The following is an 18,874-nucleotide window of genomic DNA, read 5'->3' on the forward strand; positions in this document are numbered from 1 at the left end:
CGGATAGGCATCTACGCTTTCCAGTGTGGAAAGCACAATGAAAGCGAAATTAGTAGCGTCGAGCGCACAATTCAAGCAGCTGCAGACGCTCGCAGACTGGAATGTCTGTGCTTTCAGATCAGTGACACCGTTGCAGCACGTTAAAAACGAGTAAACACGTAAACAAGGATAGTAACAGGGGCCTCTCTCGGCAAAATCTGTGCTTTCTCAACATCATTTCAAAGCTCTGCTGTCTTGTGCCTAAACGCCCGACACCGGCATGAACCGGTTCACCGCGCCTGCTAAGCTTTTATGCACGTTCACCCGCAAATTTAGAGCACGCACTGCGTGTGCTACTCACGTGTAGTTGAACTTGTCAATGGCGACGGACATATGCCTGGGACTGGGCGGGCAGGAGTACATGTTACGGTCGTCCTCGGGGATGAGATCCACGTCGTGGAACACAAAGCAGTTGTAGTCGGCGTCGCGGAACGCTTCCCTCACACCGGCGTTCATCAGCACGCCCTTGTTGAAGGTGTCGTTGCCGTACTGCATATGGGCGCGAAAGAAGGTGCATAGATAATCAGCAGTTTACCGCACTGGCCGCTAGGGAGCCTTCATACGCATGCATATCTGCCGCTTGGGCGCGTGTGTATATGGAAACGCCCCACACGTCACAGGCTTCCACCAACCCGAAGGTTTACATAACCCCTTACCGCACGGCGCATCATATATGATACACATACAGGGACTTTTTCTAGCATAATAGAAGCGAAGAAAACGTTTTACATATTTGCTCGAAACTGCTTTCCTCTCTAGCAATGAAATATATAGTTGTGTCACTGGAAGTATATTTTGGTTTAATGTACGGTAGGAGCTCGTCACACAGCATGCAAACAGTTCGTAAATAAACAGGCTATATCCCCAGTCTGTGCACCTGAAATGAGTTCACTAAGAAATACTAGAGTATTCTTTTAGTTTTTATTAGGCCACTGTGATGCTTTGCTTGAAAAAGACATTCGTTTGGTCCATGAGGAAAGCATTAATTGCTGTGTGATATGTTATGCACCATGAAGTTATTGGTTGTTTTGTGGAGGAGAGCATAAATTTGTTTCCAAAGAAAAACACAAATTTAATGGCAAAATATAATGTTTGTGCAGGCCATACTCTTTCCTGGCACTACTACTGGTGATGAATGGTTCATAAAATTGAAAATGCCAGCAGTGCTTACGATGAAAGAAGCGCGGCGCCAGCTGCCGTGATCAAAGGGCTACTATAGCAAAAATAGGAACGAATTTTTTTGGAGGTAGGAGAACAACTTTTTTTGGCTTACTTCAATTTCCTAAATGTATGCAAAGCAAACATTTACATAATTCAAGGTGTATAAACGATCCGACCTGGATATTGAAGCTGCCAATTAGACAATAGTTATGATGTCAGCAAACGTTAGAGAAATTTGTACTAGCTGGAGCTGCGAGAAATGCACTAAATATTTCAGGCACGCTTTCAAGTTGTTTTAGTGGTTCTGATATTTTGAGAAGAATTCTGAAGATAAAATGTATTTCTTCAAGGTCATAAAACATACTCACCACAGTGTGGTATTAGTCTGACTTATGATGTATGATTCGCAACAAATTTGTCTTAAGAAAATGCAACCAAGCATTTCTTTAAGAAAGTGAGGTTTGTCGGGCCAAAGCTGGTATGCGCGAAGGCGAATCCGTTTTCTTCAAAAGGAAATAAAGATTCATGTGTTAAATAGTTTCAGAATGGCCTTAATCAATGACATATGTACTTGTTTGGAATAGTGTCCATTAAGAACAGTCGGCTCTTCGCAGTCAAATCTGCCTCCCCGTGCTCCTGCTGCAATTTTCATTTTGACTGCGTATCGCTGCCGACATCGAATAAAGAAAAGAATTGCCGTCAAAGTCTATCGTTTCGTCTCCATTACTTTCTCAATTCGACTGGCCCGTTTCAATGACCAACACAACAGCTTTCTCGTCACCATGAGACGATGTGTGATCGATTCCGTCTGAACGTCGCGTTCGTCACTATATAGCTCCTTTTGTGCAGTCTTGGATTGACCATCGATCCTCAATGTAAATAAAATATGCTGCAGTGAAAGCCGCGGAGCATATTTTTGTTGCAATGTCCAGCTTACAGAGACGAAAGGACTTGTTATTTTAGTAGAATGGGCTCAGAGTCTCAAGAAACACTATACAGCTGCGAAACATAGGTCTTACGCGTTTTCCTTCGAAGTAAGTTGAAGCTTTATAGTTTCTTCTCTGATTTCTTCGAGACAACGTCTTATTTGACAAGTTATAGCATATTTACATCAGTACATACGCAGCGGTGGCGTAGAGGTAGAACACCCGCCTCGCGTGCAAGAGGTCCGTGGTTCGAATCCCGGTGCCGGCAATTTTCCACCGGATTTTAAAAAAAAACCCGCGTGTTGATAAAATTGCACAAACAGGCCTGGAGTGTGGCCTGATCCCGGTGACCAGAACTGGTAACGCACTCCCTCACCAGAGCAGGATTGGCCACCCTGGTGCAGTACTTGGCCACAACCTCCTATGAACACAAAACCCCGGCCCTCAGTCCCCGGCAGCTGCGAAGCAACTGACCACGGCGGCGGTCAGACCTGCGACGCAGCAGAGGGTGCTAAGAATCACTGGCTCCGGACAGGCCGCCATTGGAATATGAACCTGGCAACGTTTAACGCTAGAACGTTATCTAGTGAGGCGAGTCTAGCAGTGCTATTGGAGGAATTAGAGGGCAGTAAATGGGATATAATAGGGCTCAGTGAAGTTAGGAGGCCAAAATAAGCATATACAGTGCTAAATAGCGGGCACGTCCTGTGATACCGGGGCTTAGCGGAGAGAAGAGGACTAGGAGTCGGATTCCTGGTTAATAAGAATATAGCTGGTAACATACAGGAATTCTATAGCATTAACGAGAGGGTGGCAGGTCTTGTTGTGAAACTTAATAAGAGGTACAAAATGAAGGTGGTACAAGTCTATGCCCCTACATGCAGTCATGATGACCAGGAAGTCGAAAGCTTTTATGAAGACGTGGAATCGGCGATGGGTAAAGTCAAAACAAAATACACTATACTGATGGGCGACTTCAATGCCAGGGTAGGCAAGAAGCAGGCTGGAGACAAGTCAGTGGGGGAATATGGCATAGGCTCTAGGAATAGCAGAGGAGAATTATTAGTAGAGTTTGCAGAACAGAATAATATGCGGATAATGAACACCTTTTTCCGCAAGCGGGTTAGTCGAAAGTGGACGTGGAGGACACCGAACGGCGAGACTAGAAATGAAATAGACTTCATACTCTGCGCTAACCCTGGCATCATACAAGATGTGGACGTGCTCGGCAAGGTGCGCTGCAGTGACCACAGGATGGTAAGAACTCGAATTAGCCTAGACCTGAGGAGGGAACGGAAGAAACTGGTACATAAGAAGCCGATCAATGAGTTAGCGGTAAGAGGGAAAATAGAGGAATTCCAGATCAAGCTACAGAACAGGTATTCAGTTTTAACTCAGGAATAGGACCTTAGTGTTGAAGCAATAAACGACAATCTTGTGGGCATCATTAAGGAGTGTGCAATGGGAATCGGTGGTAACTCCGTTAGGCAGGATACCAGCAAACTATCGCAGGAGACGAAAGATCTGATCAAGAAACGCCAATGTATGAAAGCATCTAACCCTACAGCTAGAATAGAACTTGCAGAACTTTCGAAGTTAATCAACAAGCGTAAGACAGCTGACATAAGGAAGTATAATATGGATAGAATTGAACATGCTCTCAGGAACGGAGGAAGCCTAAAAACAGTGAAGAAGAAACTAGGAATTGGCAAGAATCAGATGTATGCGTTAAGAGACAAAGCCAGCAATATCATTACTAATATGGATGAGATACTGCAAGTGGCTGAGGAGTTCTATAGAGATTTATACAGTACCAGTGGCATCCACGACGATAATGGAAGAGAAAATAGTCTAGAGGAATTCGAAATCCCGAAGGTAACGCCGGAAGAAGTAAAGAAAGCCTTAGGAGATATGCAAAGGGGGAAGGCAGCTGGGGAGGATCAGGTAACAGCAGATTTGTTGAAGGATGGTGGACAGATTGTTCTAGAGAAACTGGCCACCCTGTATACGCAATGCCTCATGACCTCGAGCGTACCGGAATCTTGGAAGAACGCTAACATAATCCTAATCCATAAGAAAGGGGACGCCAAAGACTTGAAAAATTATAGACCGATCAGCTTACTGTACGTTGCCTACAAAGTATTTACTAAGGTAATTGCAAATAGAATCAGGAACACCTTAGACTTCTGTCAACCAAAGGACCAGGCAGGATTCCGTAAAGGCTACTCAACAATAGACCATATTCACACTATCAATCAAGTGATAGAGAAATGTGCAGAATATAACCAACCCTTATATATAGCTTTCATTGATTACGAGAAAGCGTTTGATTCAATCGAAACCTCAGCAGTCATGGAGGCATTACGGAATCAGGGTGTAGATGAGCCATATGTAAAGATACTGGAAGATATCTATAGCGGCTCCACAGCCACCGTAGTCCTCCATAAAGCAAGCAACAAAATCCCAATAAAGAAAGGCGTCAGGCAGGGAGATACGATATCTCCAATGCTATTCACAGCGTGTTTACAGGAGGTATTCAGAGACCTGGATTGGGAAGAATTGGGGATAAAAGTTAATGGAGAATACCTTAGTAACTTGCGATTCGCTGATGATATTGCCTTGCTTAGTAACTCAGGGGACCAATTGCAATGCATGCTCACTGACCTGGAGAGGCAAAGCAGAAGAGTGGGTCTAAAAATTAATCTGCAGAAAACTAAAGTAATGCTTAACAGTCTCGGGAGAGAACAGCAATTTACAATAGGCAGCGAGGCACTGGAAGTCGTAAGGGAATACATCTACTTAGGGCAGGTAGTGACGGCGGATCCGGATCATGAGACGGAAATAATCAGAAGAATAAGAATGGGCTGGGGTGCGTTTGGCAGGCATTCCCAAATCATGAACAGCAGGTTGCCATTATCCCTCAAGAGAAAAGTACATAATAGCTGTGTCTTACCAGTACTCACCTACGGGGCAGAAACCTGGAGGCTTACTAAAAGGGTTCTACTCAAATTGAGGACGACACAACGAGCTATCGAAAGAAGAATGATAGGTGTAACGTTAAGGGATAAGAAAAGAGCAGATTGGGTGAGGGAACAAACGCGAGTTAATGACATCTTAGTTGAAATCAAGAAAAAGAAATGGGCATGGGCAGGACATGTAATGAGGAGGGAAGATAACCGATGGTCATTAAGGGTTACGGACTGGATCCCAAGGGAAGGGAAGCGTAGCAGGGGGCGGCAGAAAGTTAGGTGGGCGGATGAGATTAAGAAGTTTGCAGGGACGGCATGGCCACAATTAGTACATGACCGGGGTTGTTGGAGAAGTATGGGAGAGGCCTTTGCCCTGCAGTGGGCGTAACCAGGCTGATGATGATGATGATGATGATATGACATCAGTACATTTAGAGTCTCACTTGTACATGCCATAATCTTATATGTTCTCACTATTTTTTCTTTTCGCGGCCTTCGTGCTCTTGACGTCTTTCTGTACCCGTTCTCTCCCCACGCGCAAAGCCATGTAGGAGGCTATAAGCACTGAGACAGAATTCTCCGCGTCTCAATTCTTAGTTACCATTTTTTCGTCTATTTCTATCTCTCCATCTGGGCAAATAAAAATATTTTATTGAGGACTATGACCACGCAAGCTAATGTAAATCAGCGCATGCTCAAGATTCATGCTGAAGATTGGGTTTAGAAATCACCTGTGCACGTTCTCACGCTTTCTATGCAGGGTTAAGCAAGCATCAATTAACAATGCTGCTACATTCGTGGGACCAGCTTGCAATGGGAACTGCAAGTCGGCGTCTCCGTTCGCACACATCTCAAATAAGTTACGGAGAAGCCCAAACTATAGTCACTTGTTTAGGACTAAAGGAAGAATCGTGGCGTGACATTCGTTACCTTCCTTTCTACGTATTAATTCTCTTCCGCTTACTACGGGACACTCCAGAAGAACTGCAGTTTGGCCTAGTTGGTGTTTACTGCATATCATACTTTCCGCAACTAAAGACGCGGACAGCGGTGCTTATGTGTTCTCTGCCGATGTCCCCGTCTTTAGTTGCGGTCAATACGATATGCAATATACGGGACACTCGCCAGCTCTATAACGAAGCACAACTCAAGGGGCGCAAATGATTGATGTTGTTTATGCATCCTCCAAACAAGTTGGCCCACCAAAATTAGAGCAGGGTTAAAAGATTGCGAGCTTCACACGAGAAAGAGGTTCTGTGGGAACACCTGCCTCTTTCTTTACGTGTAATCGTTGCGCGTGCAACAAACTCGCTCTAGTGTTTGTGCGCTCTTTTCGTGGCGTAATTAACTTTTGAGCGTATGGCACGGATGCTATTTTGCCTGCGTGTTTGTACTTGAAGTGCCCACCGACGCTGCGACGCGGGCACGCTATGGTCGGCGCTCACAGCCGGCGGCTTTCTTGCCGGCTTAAATGGTGAAGAGAAAAATAAATATGCGCAGCGCGCGCTCGGGCCGCAAGCTCGGCACGCTCAGCGTTGTTCTGAAAGCCTGCCACGCTGGTCGCCGCAGCCGCCGCTCCTCTCGTCGCCTTCGCCCTTCTGCATCGAAATAAGTTTAGGAACGACGGCACGGCTCTTGAGCCGCCGTCGCGTCCTTTTGCATATTCTTCCGCCGGTGTTCTTCCGAAGGTGCGACTGCTCCTACCTGCATAGCGAGCCGAGATAATAGTGCACGCAGGGCCTCTTTTTATTCTGTCGTGCTTTGCAAGTGCATCGGATACGAAAAGCAAGACACGCCGGACTTTTCTTTTTTTTTAGGTGGTACTCGCTAGATAGATGCCGACTTATCTTGGCAATTGTTCTCTTCCTTTCTTTCTTCCTGTCTTTTTCTTTTTCCTTTTCTCTTTGCTTCTCTTTCTTTTCTTTTTTTTTTTGTTGTTGTTGATGCACACACTTCGAAGGCTCTCATCCTGGCTATGTCATTACACGGATTATACTAGCCTCGTAACATTTATTCTATGTCGCCACGCAAACCACCGAGTGACAACATTGATGCAGCGCCATCGTTTTTGTGCTCACTGCGACAGCCGGGAAAATCCACAACACAAATCACAAACCATCGTATCTCAAACGGACAAGACGGACTAAACGAAGCCGGCGTAGTCAAGGTCATACACGAGCTGATCGCCAGTAGACTGACCTTCAGCACCCCTTATATCTAACCCTTACAAGCAGTGGCGTGCGAAAGTTAGACACTCTTATAAGGCGAGCCTATGAACAGGCGTTGGGGCTTCTACCAGGGACCTGCACCAAACGCCTCGAGGAGCTCCGCACGCACAACACAATAAGCGAACTGATAGAGGCACACTTGGTGAATTCGAGGGAACCGTTAGCGCTCACGAAGCCGGGAACAGCCAACACCCTCTAGAGAACTTAAGGCCTTTTGGCTGTGCCCTCTCCCCTTGAGCTATGGCACTCAAAAGACGCGCACATAGAAGTTCCGTGCAGCGTGCTACGAAGCTACGAGTGGCGCACCTGTGTTGAAAATGAGACGCGGAAGACCGAGTGGGCGACGACGGCGATAACAATTCTATTAGTTCCGGGAACCCTGCCACTCCTTGGATAGCTTCAGGGATAGTAAAGTCCTGGCATGCTGTGACATGCTTCCGAGCGCACTTTTTTTCTGGACGTGAACCGTGCATGTGGTCTCAGCGCTTGTGCTGCGATTGCTGTTGTGTGTCCGGCAAGCCTTCATTGCCGCGAAATCTGGATTACGTTCATGCCGGGATATGCCTAATAAGTGCTGCGTGCCCAATTGCTGGAGCAATTACAAATCGGGGCCGAAAAGTCATGCGTTCATGTTGACTCAAGATCAATGACAGAATATTGGGGGCCAATTCTAGGGCAAAGAAGAGAAAAGCTGGAATTCTGCGGAGTACGGCAGCTGTTTCTTTGTAAATAGTTGCACGAATGTTTTGTACCTCCATTGCTGAACTCAGTTGAGGTATTTTAAATATGTGCACTGCGGTATTGTATGTAATAATGCCTCGAAAGCGAAATTATTCGTTTAGGGCCTAATCAAACTGGAATAAATACATGTGTCCCGAATGTGAAGAAGAGCACACCAGTGAAGTTGTCATGAGATATGTTTTATGACGCAGTGCTAACATTTTGTTGAAGAACTTTTGCGGTCGCATGAACGGCAAACTCTTTGACGCCGACGATAAATCAGGGCAAAGAAGCCACTCTGCAGAAGAGGGCAGCACTGTGACTTTTCAATATAAGCCATGCTCCCTGTCATCATTTACTCGAAATTTGTTCTCAATCCTAAGGTTGAACTATTTCATCAATTATGCACGGCCTTTTTCATAATGCAGCTCGGGAATAGTTTTGCATAAATAAAATAATCTTGGAACACCCTCTGTTCTCTGCGGGCCACCTGCTCAGCTTTGCCTTTAAAAAACAATAACTGCGCTCTGGTTACGTTGCCCTTAAGGGTGCGATGTCTTCATTCAATCCGTATCACCGTGTGCGCTGCCGGCCTCTTCTCCGTGACGTCACTCGCCGAGCGCTCAGGACTCTTCTCGTCTAGGTGATGTGAGAAGAGCTGTCCTGCGGCATCTAGGCCACGCTGTGCCAGTCAGAGAGAGGGCGCAAAAGAGACGCATACCCCCGACTATTTGTGAACGTGCCCACGTCACACCAGTACGCAGAATCATGCATCCCGAACACAACAGAGGTCGTCGATGTGCTCGCGTGAAAGCATAAGAAAAGAAGTACGCCAGCTCTCAGGGCACGCTGTGCACGGACGCGGCCAGGCACGGAGACGCCCACGCCGTCAGCGTCATGGACTACGCCCTCGGTGAGATCGCCGCGGCAGTGATGCAGCGCATTGACACCACAGGAGCTGAAGAGATGGCCATAGCCATAGCTATATAGTCACCGAACCCCGTAGAAAACACATCACGATAATCACGGACTCGCACGAAGCACGTCATGACTGCACAGCTGGCAATATTTCCCGAAAGGCGATCTCCATATTAAGTACCTCTACTGTTCCATACTACAATACTAGTAGTATGGATGCCTGGACACGATTTTCTCACTGGGAACTTGAGGGCCCCATGCCTCGCCTCGATCGCACGCTCGTTGAGCCTCACAGCGAGACAACCACGACGAGGAGAGATCGGAACCAATTACAAAACAATTTCACGCCGTTATTCAACGCTTCAGATTACAGCGCAGGAAATGTCCCCCACCGCACGACTCCCTCACGCGCGCCGAAACAGTTTTGTGGAGGCGGCTACAGACAAAATCCTTTCCGCACCGCACACCGTATCACGCCATGTACTCCACACAATACCCGCAACAATGTCCAGATCGAAATGCCCCTGCCACGCTTTACCACGCCACTTGGGCGTGCCAGCTCGTGAGCGCCAACCCTATAATCCCATACCCAACCACACAACTGTGGGAAGTCTCGCTGTCTAGCGTCAACTCTTGGGACCAGCTCGATCGGGTCCGGAAAGCGCACCGGGCGGCCGCCGCTCATGGGGTCCTGGACTGAAGACTGAAGACACCAAGGCCATAACTGATTCTCTTACTTTTGCTGGGGACAAGCAGTCTCGGGGCAGACAATCTTGGAGTGCCTGCTGATGCGATCTTCACACCATAAGGCGATTAAAGGCGCTGCTGAGGCTTCTGCCATCAAGCGACCTGCTTGAACGATGTGACACTCCTGCGTTCCTGTGTGTGCGCGTTTTTCCTTTCTTTCACTATCCCACTCTTTCCGTGTGTGTGTGTGTGCACTTATCTTTCTTTTCTTTTATCTTTCTGTCTCCCTTTAATCTTTCCGCCAGGCAGGGTAGCAAACTAGATATCTATCTTCCGCTTAACCTCCCCACCTTTCTCATCTCCTTTATCTCTCTCTCTTTCTTTGTTTCTGTTGGCTCGGGACGTCATTCCCGCTAGACCCATCGTATTCACATTGCATTGGTTACAAGAATAACACACACGCATCAATAAACAGCAAAAAGAGGAGGAGGAGGATGTTATTCACGACAAACCGCGAAAAAAGGGCAGCAATGCGTCTGCCCGGAATTTGTCGTTTTTCGTTTTTCAGATATCGTACGCGTTCTCCTGGGTTTATTGTACTCTTGTTCATTCAAAACAACTCTATTTGTGCCTTCATTCCTATAGGAATAAACCTGTCGGAAATCACTGTGGTACGTAAAGGCCTTGGCGTTGCTCTGCTAAGCCCGAGAACGCGGAATCAAACCTTGGCCACCGCGTCCGCATTTCCATGAGGGCGAAAAGCAAAAGACGCCCATGTGCCGTGGGTTTGATGCACGTTAAAGAACCCCAGGTGGTCGAAATTAATCCGGGCTTTGTCCCTGCGGCGCGCCTCATAATATTTTCATGCTTCTGGCCCGTAAAGCCCTAGAATTTAATTCAAACTTGTCGGAAGCCAGCTGCTGTCCTAATCTTTCGCGATATATTTTCGCACTGCTAATTGTAGATTTACTCCAAGATCTATTGTTGATCTTACTGCACGTCTAAAGCTGCGGTCAACTCTTGAAAGGTTGTCACCAAAGTCAATTATTGGCCGCACTTACGGGCCAGTACACTCACCTGTTCGACAACGTATATCCTGTAGGACAGCAGCTGCCTCCTGAGAATCGGGTGCAGGTGCCTCAGGAGCAGGAGCAGGTGCAGGCGCCTATCCCGGTAGGGCACCACCAGGGCAACCCGGTGACGCGCGGCGCACTCCACCGGGCTCCACAGTCCACCAATGGGCGACGACGCGGGTGCGCCGTTTCCAGCGCCAGCCTTGGCGTTCTGCGATGCCTTGGCCGGCCGCTGCGTTTGTCGCCGCCTCGGTCGCAGATCGAGGTCAACTTGCACGCGACCCACTGCGAGGAAAAGAAGTTGCAGAAGGTTTACCTACTGCAGTGCCTGACGCAATTTTTTTTTCATAGATAGTAGTCACTGTCGTCAGTCTATTTTATGTCCCACGCCGCAGTTCGGAGACCTTTCCCAACAATCTGCGAAAATATGGATGCACGTCCTATGCCTGCAAATTAACTGATTTCGTCAGACCAGCACATCATACACTCCGGACTGCGCTTTACTTTCCTTGGCGTCCGCACTCGGCAACTGTAGTAGACCAACGGTTACCTGTCCTGCGCATTGCATGGCATGCGCAATTTCAAGAAATAGCTTTCTCGGTCATTTATACCCGCGTCGTATTAAAAACATATTGTTCCATGGATTCTATTTCTAGGTAGTACTGACAGAGGGGCGATATCGCCAGACCAGCCCTGCGCGAATATGTGCTTAGGGGGGGGGGGGGGGGGGAGGACATGGCGGCGCAGTCTAATCATCGTTACTTCCGATAGCCTTGGACGCCACTGGATTTTCCACGGAAATTTTAGGTGCTGTAATTCTGTCCACGACGCTATTGTTTCAATGATGTCTCTGCGAATTGAAAATTTTGGACAACTAATCGCTGTTATTAGTGCCACTACTGAGAAAACACATATTAGCGGTCAACTGAGGGATGCTCGCGGTAATGAATCGGCCATTTCGTTTAAATGCAGTTCGCAGTTACTTGGTACCCACAATGGTTTTACAAGATTCAGCTGAGGAGGAACTAATGTTAGGAATTTCATTAGGGCTGGTAAATTGGATGCATCTGTAATCGAAGTACAGAAGAAAAAGAAATCTGTTATAATACCTGAAGTTATTGCATTCCAAGGGAGTTTCAGCAGCGCTATAATGATTGCCAAGAGCTTATCTTCAGAGACAGGAGTGAAATATGGAAGTCTCAGAGGCAATTATCAGCCAAGCAAAAGCGAGAAAATGCCTACATCCGCCTTGTCGTCGTTCACGGAAGCGTCTGTGGCTATTATGTTATTTGTTTGTACATGTGAAATGCAATATTGCAACGAGTTATTTAAAATCCTGACTGATTGAAATGTAGTTTTCTTCTTTTTTAGGGGAGGGGGATGTTTTCAAATTCAATCTTAATATTCTTATTTGAGTCATATGATGGAAATAAGCCTCCGATGTTCACATTTAGACTATCTAGACATTAGACTATCATATTTAGACAAAGACAATTTGTGGAACGTGAAAAAGTGTCCTATGAGAAAAAAATAAAGAGTTCGGATCATTGATAAAGAAAGCTGTAAAATTTTATAAATGTTTGTATCGTTAAGACACGTAATCTGCGGGACAATGTAGGCAGACGCGCTTCCTGATAAAGAACATTATTTGCTGCAAACCTAGGGAGTCCCCAACCAATGCGCAGGGTTTCACGCCCCAAAAGAATTAGAGGGTTAGCTTTAAAAACTGGGCCGCCTGAGAACCATACACACTCGAATTCCAATATTGTGCGCGTGTAAATTTTGTAAATCATTTGCAGGGAGTCCCTACGTGGCCCATATTATCGGTTTCCCAGTCTGCGCAGTAAACCTAAAGCACGTTGTGCCTTAGATAGCACATTTTCTGTGTGTGGACTCCAGTTGAACTTTCCATAATTATTGATTCCCAAATATTTAAGCGTCTCTACCTGGGAAATGGGCTCTTGTTTATAATTTATAGAAATTGAAATCGGATCCGTGAGTGCGAACACCAAGATGACGCTTTTACTTACATTTAGTGACATGCATGCTGTCCGAAGCCATACTTCATGCCTATTCATCTATCTTTGTAATTTCCGGTGTGGAGAGTAAATGTCACTGTGGGCCGCGACGGTAAGTCTGATTGAATTTAGACGAGGAGCAGCCATCCTTAACGCAATAAAATTATCTTGATGACGTATTGTCTGTAACGAAATGCAGAGACAGCCAAATGTACCTAAAACCTAGAGCAATCTAAGGCACCTCTTAGATGAAAGCCCCACGAAGACAACACAGCAACAAAACTTACAGAAGATGCTACACAAATGAACAGGGACCAATGATCAGATACTGGGTTACCTTGAAAAATACATAGGAGATGATGCATCTTCGACAGAACCACAAGACAAAGGTATGTATAACGGTGAGATGGATACTCCGATAACTATGGCAGAACTACAAGAGGCGGTACAAGGACTTAACACCAATTCTGCCCCTGGAGAAGACCGCATGACAAGTCAAATCCTTAGAGATGCAGACGAGGAAACGCTTAAAACCCTGCTGAAATACATGAACTAAATATGGGAATCTGGACAGCTATATACCACATACCTTGAAGCATGCAAAAGTGATATTTATTCCAAAGCCGGAGAAACCATTAAACTTGGAGAATCTTCGCCCAATTTCCTTGACATCAAGTCTCAGAAAAACAATGGAACACATCATACTAAGGAGACTTACTGCACCCATTGAAAAGAATGAGCAACTACGACATACTATGATAGGATTTAGGGCGAAACTCTCAACGCATGACATCATGCTGCAACTTTACCATCAAGTCATAGATCCGCATTAAGCTCCTAAGCTGGATACGGGAGCCATACTCGGACTGTATCTCAAGAAAACATTTGACAACGTGAGCCATAAGGCAGTACTACAAGAACTTTCTAACTTAAACGTAGGGCATAAGACACAGATTTATCGCGAATTTCTTTACTGGTAGAACTGCTACCCTGAATATCGGAGGACTCAAGTGGAACACTGGGAACATGGGTGACAAAGGCACGCCTCAAGGATCGGTGCTATCATCCATGTTATTCAACGTCGTACTCATTGGGCGCTCGAGAAAGCTCGAGAACATCCCGCGCCGGCGCCACAGTTTATATGCGGATGATATAACGCTATGGGTGAGGGGTGGCAGTGATGGCGAAATACAGGAGACCCTGTAGGAAGCAGTAAATACAGTCACAGCATACGCAAAATCGAGAGGACTCTAATGTTCCCTGGAGAAATCTGAGCTCCTACTGATCAAATCAAATACCAAAGAAAATCGCAAGCCTCTATCCAACAAAGAATTGCCTTGGAAATCAAAGGCATACCCGTATCCCAGGTCTCATGCCTAAATGTACTGAGATTGTACCTACAAAGTGACCATAAAAAAAAACACCACAACAATCCAGCGCTTAAAGACATACACGGCACAGATGGGCCGGCTTAATTTGAGAATTGCTACCAGACGCACCGGCATGAAAGAGAACAATAATATTTGACTGGTACAAGCCTTTATCATCTCCCGTATAGCGTATAGTGTGCCATTCTTAAATTTCACGCATACCGAGAAACACATGATTGACATAATGATAAGGAAGGAATTAAAACGAGCATTACACTTTCCTCCAAGCACAGAAAACGAAAAGCTATTAGCCCTAGGATTACACAATACACTGGACCAAATTATAGAAGCACGGCGAACATCACAATATATGAACGCCTAATACACATGAAGACAGGACGGATAATACTACAAACAAGCTACAAAACTACAATACTAAACAAGCTACAAACAAACTACAATACTAAACAAGCTGGCAATACAATACCAGACGCGAACTGAAGAAAAGAGGGATATTCCACCGGACATCAGCAACACCTTCATAATCCCCCCACCCCACCCAAAGAACATGCACCCAAACCATAACGCAGAGTGACGGAAAGCAAGAGCTCAAAGACTCAACAAAGTGCCCAAAGACGCTGAACCTGTGGCTTATGTTGATGCAGAAAAGTATCCGTCACAACCAGCCATGACTATGGCAGCTGTTCTGGGTACAAAAATGGATATCGCTACAACTGGCTCCATATGTACTAAACGCCCAGAGGTAGGGGAAGAGGCTGCAATAGCTTTATCATACGCATCAAGCACTGCATCATGCATGGTCACCGACTCCAAAGCAGCCGTAATTAATTACACCAAAGAACATACGTCACCTCGAGCATTCCGAATTCTCATTGGAACACATCCTACCCGCAGAAGAACTGTTCGACTCATCTGGATGCCAGGCAACGCAAGGGTAATTGGGAACAACGCTGCGCACGACACTGCCCGAGCAAGTATCAACCGGGAAAGTCACTTTCGTCGCTAATCTCTCTCTGGGCAACAAATCCCCGAAGAGACCCAAACAGAACTACGGCCCGCAGAACCAGATCAAGAAATAACAGCTTCCTAATATGAACAAATGGCTACTTACGCACAAATTCTCGAAGAACTACCGAAATGCTCGCTATAGATACCCTCCTTCTGACAAATCATTAAACAAACGCCAAGCAGCTATATAGAGACTGCTACAGACAAGCCCCTTCCCTACGCCACTACTCACGCACCGAATACACCTAGAAGCACACTGATCGCACTGTAAGAAATGCAATACACCACGTGCAGACTTCTATCACATTATACGGGCATGCCAATCAGCTCCAAACAATGTCAGACAGAGTATAAACCACAATGCTAAAATAAAGAAACGCTGAGCAGTGGGAGACTATATTGCTCAGCGAATGCCCAGAAGACCAGCTCTGGGCTGTCCGGCTGGCGGAGGACGCCGCTACGGTTCAAGGCCTGGTCTGTGTCTGACGGAAAGGGCAGCTTTACAGGACTAACCTCCCAGCCTCTCCCCTCCCCTTTCGATCCCAGCAGAGACTTTCCATAAACATGTTATATATATATATATATATATATATATATATATATATATATATATATATATATATATATATATATATTCTTGTCAAAAATTCTGCAACCACGCAATAATACATTTTGGGAAGTTACGACTCTGCTGTAGGTTATTAAGTCAAACTGAATGTTCAGAGCTGTGCTATGCTTGTTAAATCTATTGTCACTAAAACAGCATATTTCTTCTTTTTCTAGCAAGTTATATGCGGATATATGCATATATATACAGGATATATACATATATACATGTATACAGCATGGGCCCACCATAATTAACTCTGAAGCCTACTTGATTTCGATTTCAAATTAAGCTAACCGTCATACTGACAGTAATTCTGCAACGCAGAATTAGTGCCCGCCGCCGCAGAATGCTGATGTCAGCACAGGCATTCTCGAAAACGGCAGTCAGACCGCGATGAATGTTGGTAGGCACACGACCTTCCACAGTCAGAAATTCAATTACAGCCCGCCGTTTCAACCGTACATCACCTCGGGATGCTATGGATTGCTCGATTACTCCGAAAAGAAAGGAGATAGGCAGGTGAGGCAAGTGACATTCTATAGCTTAAACATCAGTGCATTAATGATAAAACGTTCAATATTTTAGAAGTGCTATTGGCAAAGTATTGGGTTTGAAAGCATTACTTTCTGAATCGCCCTCGTATGATCGCGGGATAAGAAATACAAAAAAACTCTAAAAAAATGTTGGTCGATAAAATTTTGCTCGTTGCTTGACACTCCGTTCCGTACGCGTAGGCAGAAATGTCACCTCACGGCGGGTGTCACCTCACTTGGATGTTTGTTATTAACGCGATGTTGAGCATATCGAAAGAGCCGAGAGAATGCTATGAAATCAGCTCGAACCGCGTTCTGTTATGTAGAACGCTTAGCAAAATGAACGCATGGAATTTATTATTATTATTATTATTATTATTATTATTATTATTATTATTATTATTATTATTATTATTATTATTATTATTATTATTATTACATAATGGAAACATACACACACAAAAGAAAAAGGAGGAGGGGGGGGGGCAAGCTGACAACTGCCACCGAGAGGGGCACAACGCCTGCTTACTCTTTCGGGAGGAGGGAATGAAAAGAGGAGAAGAAGATACGAAACAGAGAGATAGGAAAGAAAATACGAAATAAACAAATGACAGCGACACGGACAAAACAAAGTAGGAACACGGAAAAAATGTCTATAAACAGGAGGCCAAATCAGTTTTCTCCATGAAACTTATCAAGGCTCTACGGGCCTGGTCGCGTTGAGCAACACTCCCTCTCGGAAGGAGGCCATCACCAAGGGTCGTACACTTAGGTCCAATCAGTCCATATTCCTTAATTAGCATTGCACGTTGTGTGACCAATGCGGGACAGTCCAATATAAGGTGTTCAAGTGTCTCGCAGGAGCCACAGTACGTGCACGACGGAATGTCCACACGCCCTTGACGATAGAAACGTTCGCGCTCAGAGCCAACTCTTAATTTCACTAACGGAAATATGGAAAAACAAAAAGAACAAGGCAGACAGGCCTGAAACAGGAAACAGTCCCAATATACGCTTTCGAACTCCCGAGGGCCAAAATTAAATTGTATGAGCGAGTGACATTCGTCAAGCGACGAGAAGTCGGGCGCAAGATGTGAGCGCTGCGTTCGAATTCCCTCGTCCACCGTTGTAATTGGATTTCTGGCTCCTTCGCCAACTTCGCGGCTTTAATCTCGGGCAGTGATTGCGCCACGCACCAGAGCGTAGTGCGCAGCTCTGATCAAATTGAACGAGCGCACATTCCTCGGCGTCGGGAGAGAGTCAGCACGCGAAATGTTTCAAGACCTCGTTGCCGAGCGCCGAGCTGGAACTCCGCGCCGCTGCGAAATACGTTCCAACTTTGTGATGTTAGCACAATCGTGAACATCACCAGGAGACTCTGATTGATTGTTCGCTGTCCTCAGCCAGTAGCTTCCGACACCGTCAGACCTGGGCCCGCTTGGTCGAGCAAAGTGTGCTATGTAAAGCGGCAGAGTCAAATATGCAGTTTATATGTTTTCACGTTTTATTTAAAACGAGAAGTCGAGATATTATCCACACTACGTCACGATGCTAAAACATTGGAAAGAGTGAAGCATTACTTAATTGGTGCTGCGGATATTTGCCTTGTCATACGCCGGGCCAGCTACTTAGGTGAGTTTGTGTGTGTATGTATGTATGTATGTATGTATGTATGTATGTATGTATGTATGTATGTATGTATGTATGTATGTATGTATGTATGTATGTATGTATGTATGTATGTATGTATGTATAGAACGGGAACAGCGCAACACAGGACGAGCGAGTAAAGAGCACAGGATAGAGCGCTGTGTGTGTGTGTGTGTGTGTGTGTGTGTGTGTGTGTGTGTGTGTGTGTGTGTGTGCGTGTGTGTGTGTGTGTGTGTGTGTGTGTGTGTGTGTGTGTGTGTGTGTGTGTGTGTGTGTGTGTGTGTGTGTTCGTGTGTGTGTGTAAAATTGAAGAAGATTGCTGCAGAATAATAAGAAGATAGAAGAAGGATATTGAAGAAGATTAAGAAAGGTCAAGTGAACTTAGGTATTCCTACGTGGATGAATGAGAAAGCATTGCGACGTCTTCCCGGTGACGATTGGAAACGTAATGGTATTTTCACGTTGCCTTGTATCATTTGTCGCATAACGTGCCACGGCCTCGTTCGTATACTTGCGTAAACGTCCAAAAGAAACCGGGCGCAGCTACTAAGAAGTCGACGTCGAAGGTTCGTTTATCGGAGCGCCCGACAGAGCTCACTAAAATCACCGCACCGACTGGCAGCTCCACGACGCGCGGCGCATATATAGGCCGGCCACCGGCGTTGTCTGTCCAGGTGACATGTTTTACTGTGTCAGGCCACACCACCGGATTTCCTGCTTCATGAGCCATATAATGCTTTCGCGTTAATTCCAGAAAGGAAAAGGCTACCTAAGGGTGAAGCCCTTGGCCCAGAGCTCCACTGGCGCGGGCTGCTTGCTTGACGATAAAGAGATACGGACCGCGCGCCGGCTTCCGAGAGTGAGAGCGAGAGTGACGTAGCGTCGCAGTGATGCCATCTCCCCTCACCCAACATATGGCACGCTGTCGCGGCAGCAGGTGTTT

General features: G+C 45.9%; 1 protein-coding gene across 1 annotated transcript in view; it reads right to left on the bottom strand.

Moving 5' to 3' along the window:
- Positions 1-18,874, bottom strand: part of LOC142585160 (uncharacterized) — a 143,973-nt gene that overhangs the window by 12,570 nt on the left and 112,529 nt on the right. The window contains exons 2-3 of the mRNA XM_075695693.1: positions 10,726-11,006; positions 341-528 (exon numbers count right to left, since the gene is read on the bottom strand). Of these exons, the coding sequence (XP_075551808.1) occupies positions 341-528; positions 10,726-11,006 (469 nt within the window). The remainder of the gene's footprint in view (positions 1-340; positions 529-10,725; positions 11,007-18,874) is intronic.

This window comes from Dermacentor variabilis, chromosome 6 (assembly GCF_050947875.1).
Source record: "Dermacentor variabilis isolate Ectoservices chromosome 6, ASM5094787v1, whole genome shotgun sequence".
NCBI lineage: Eukaryota > Metazoa > Arthropoda > Arachnida > Ixodida > Ixodidae > Dermacentor > Dermacentor variabilis.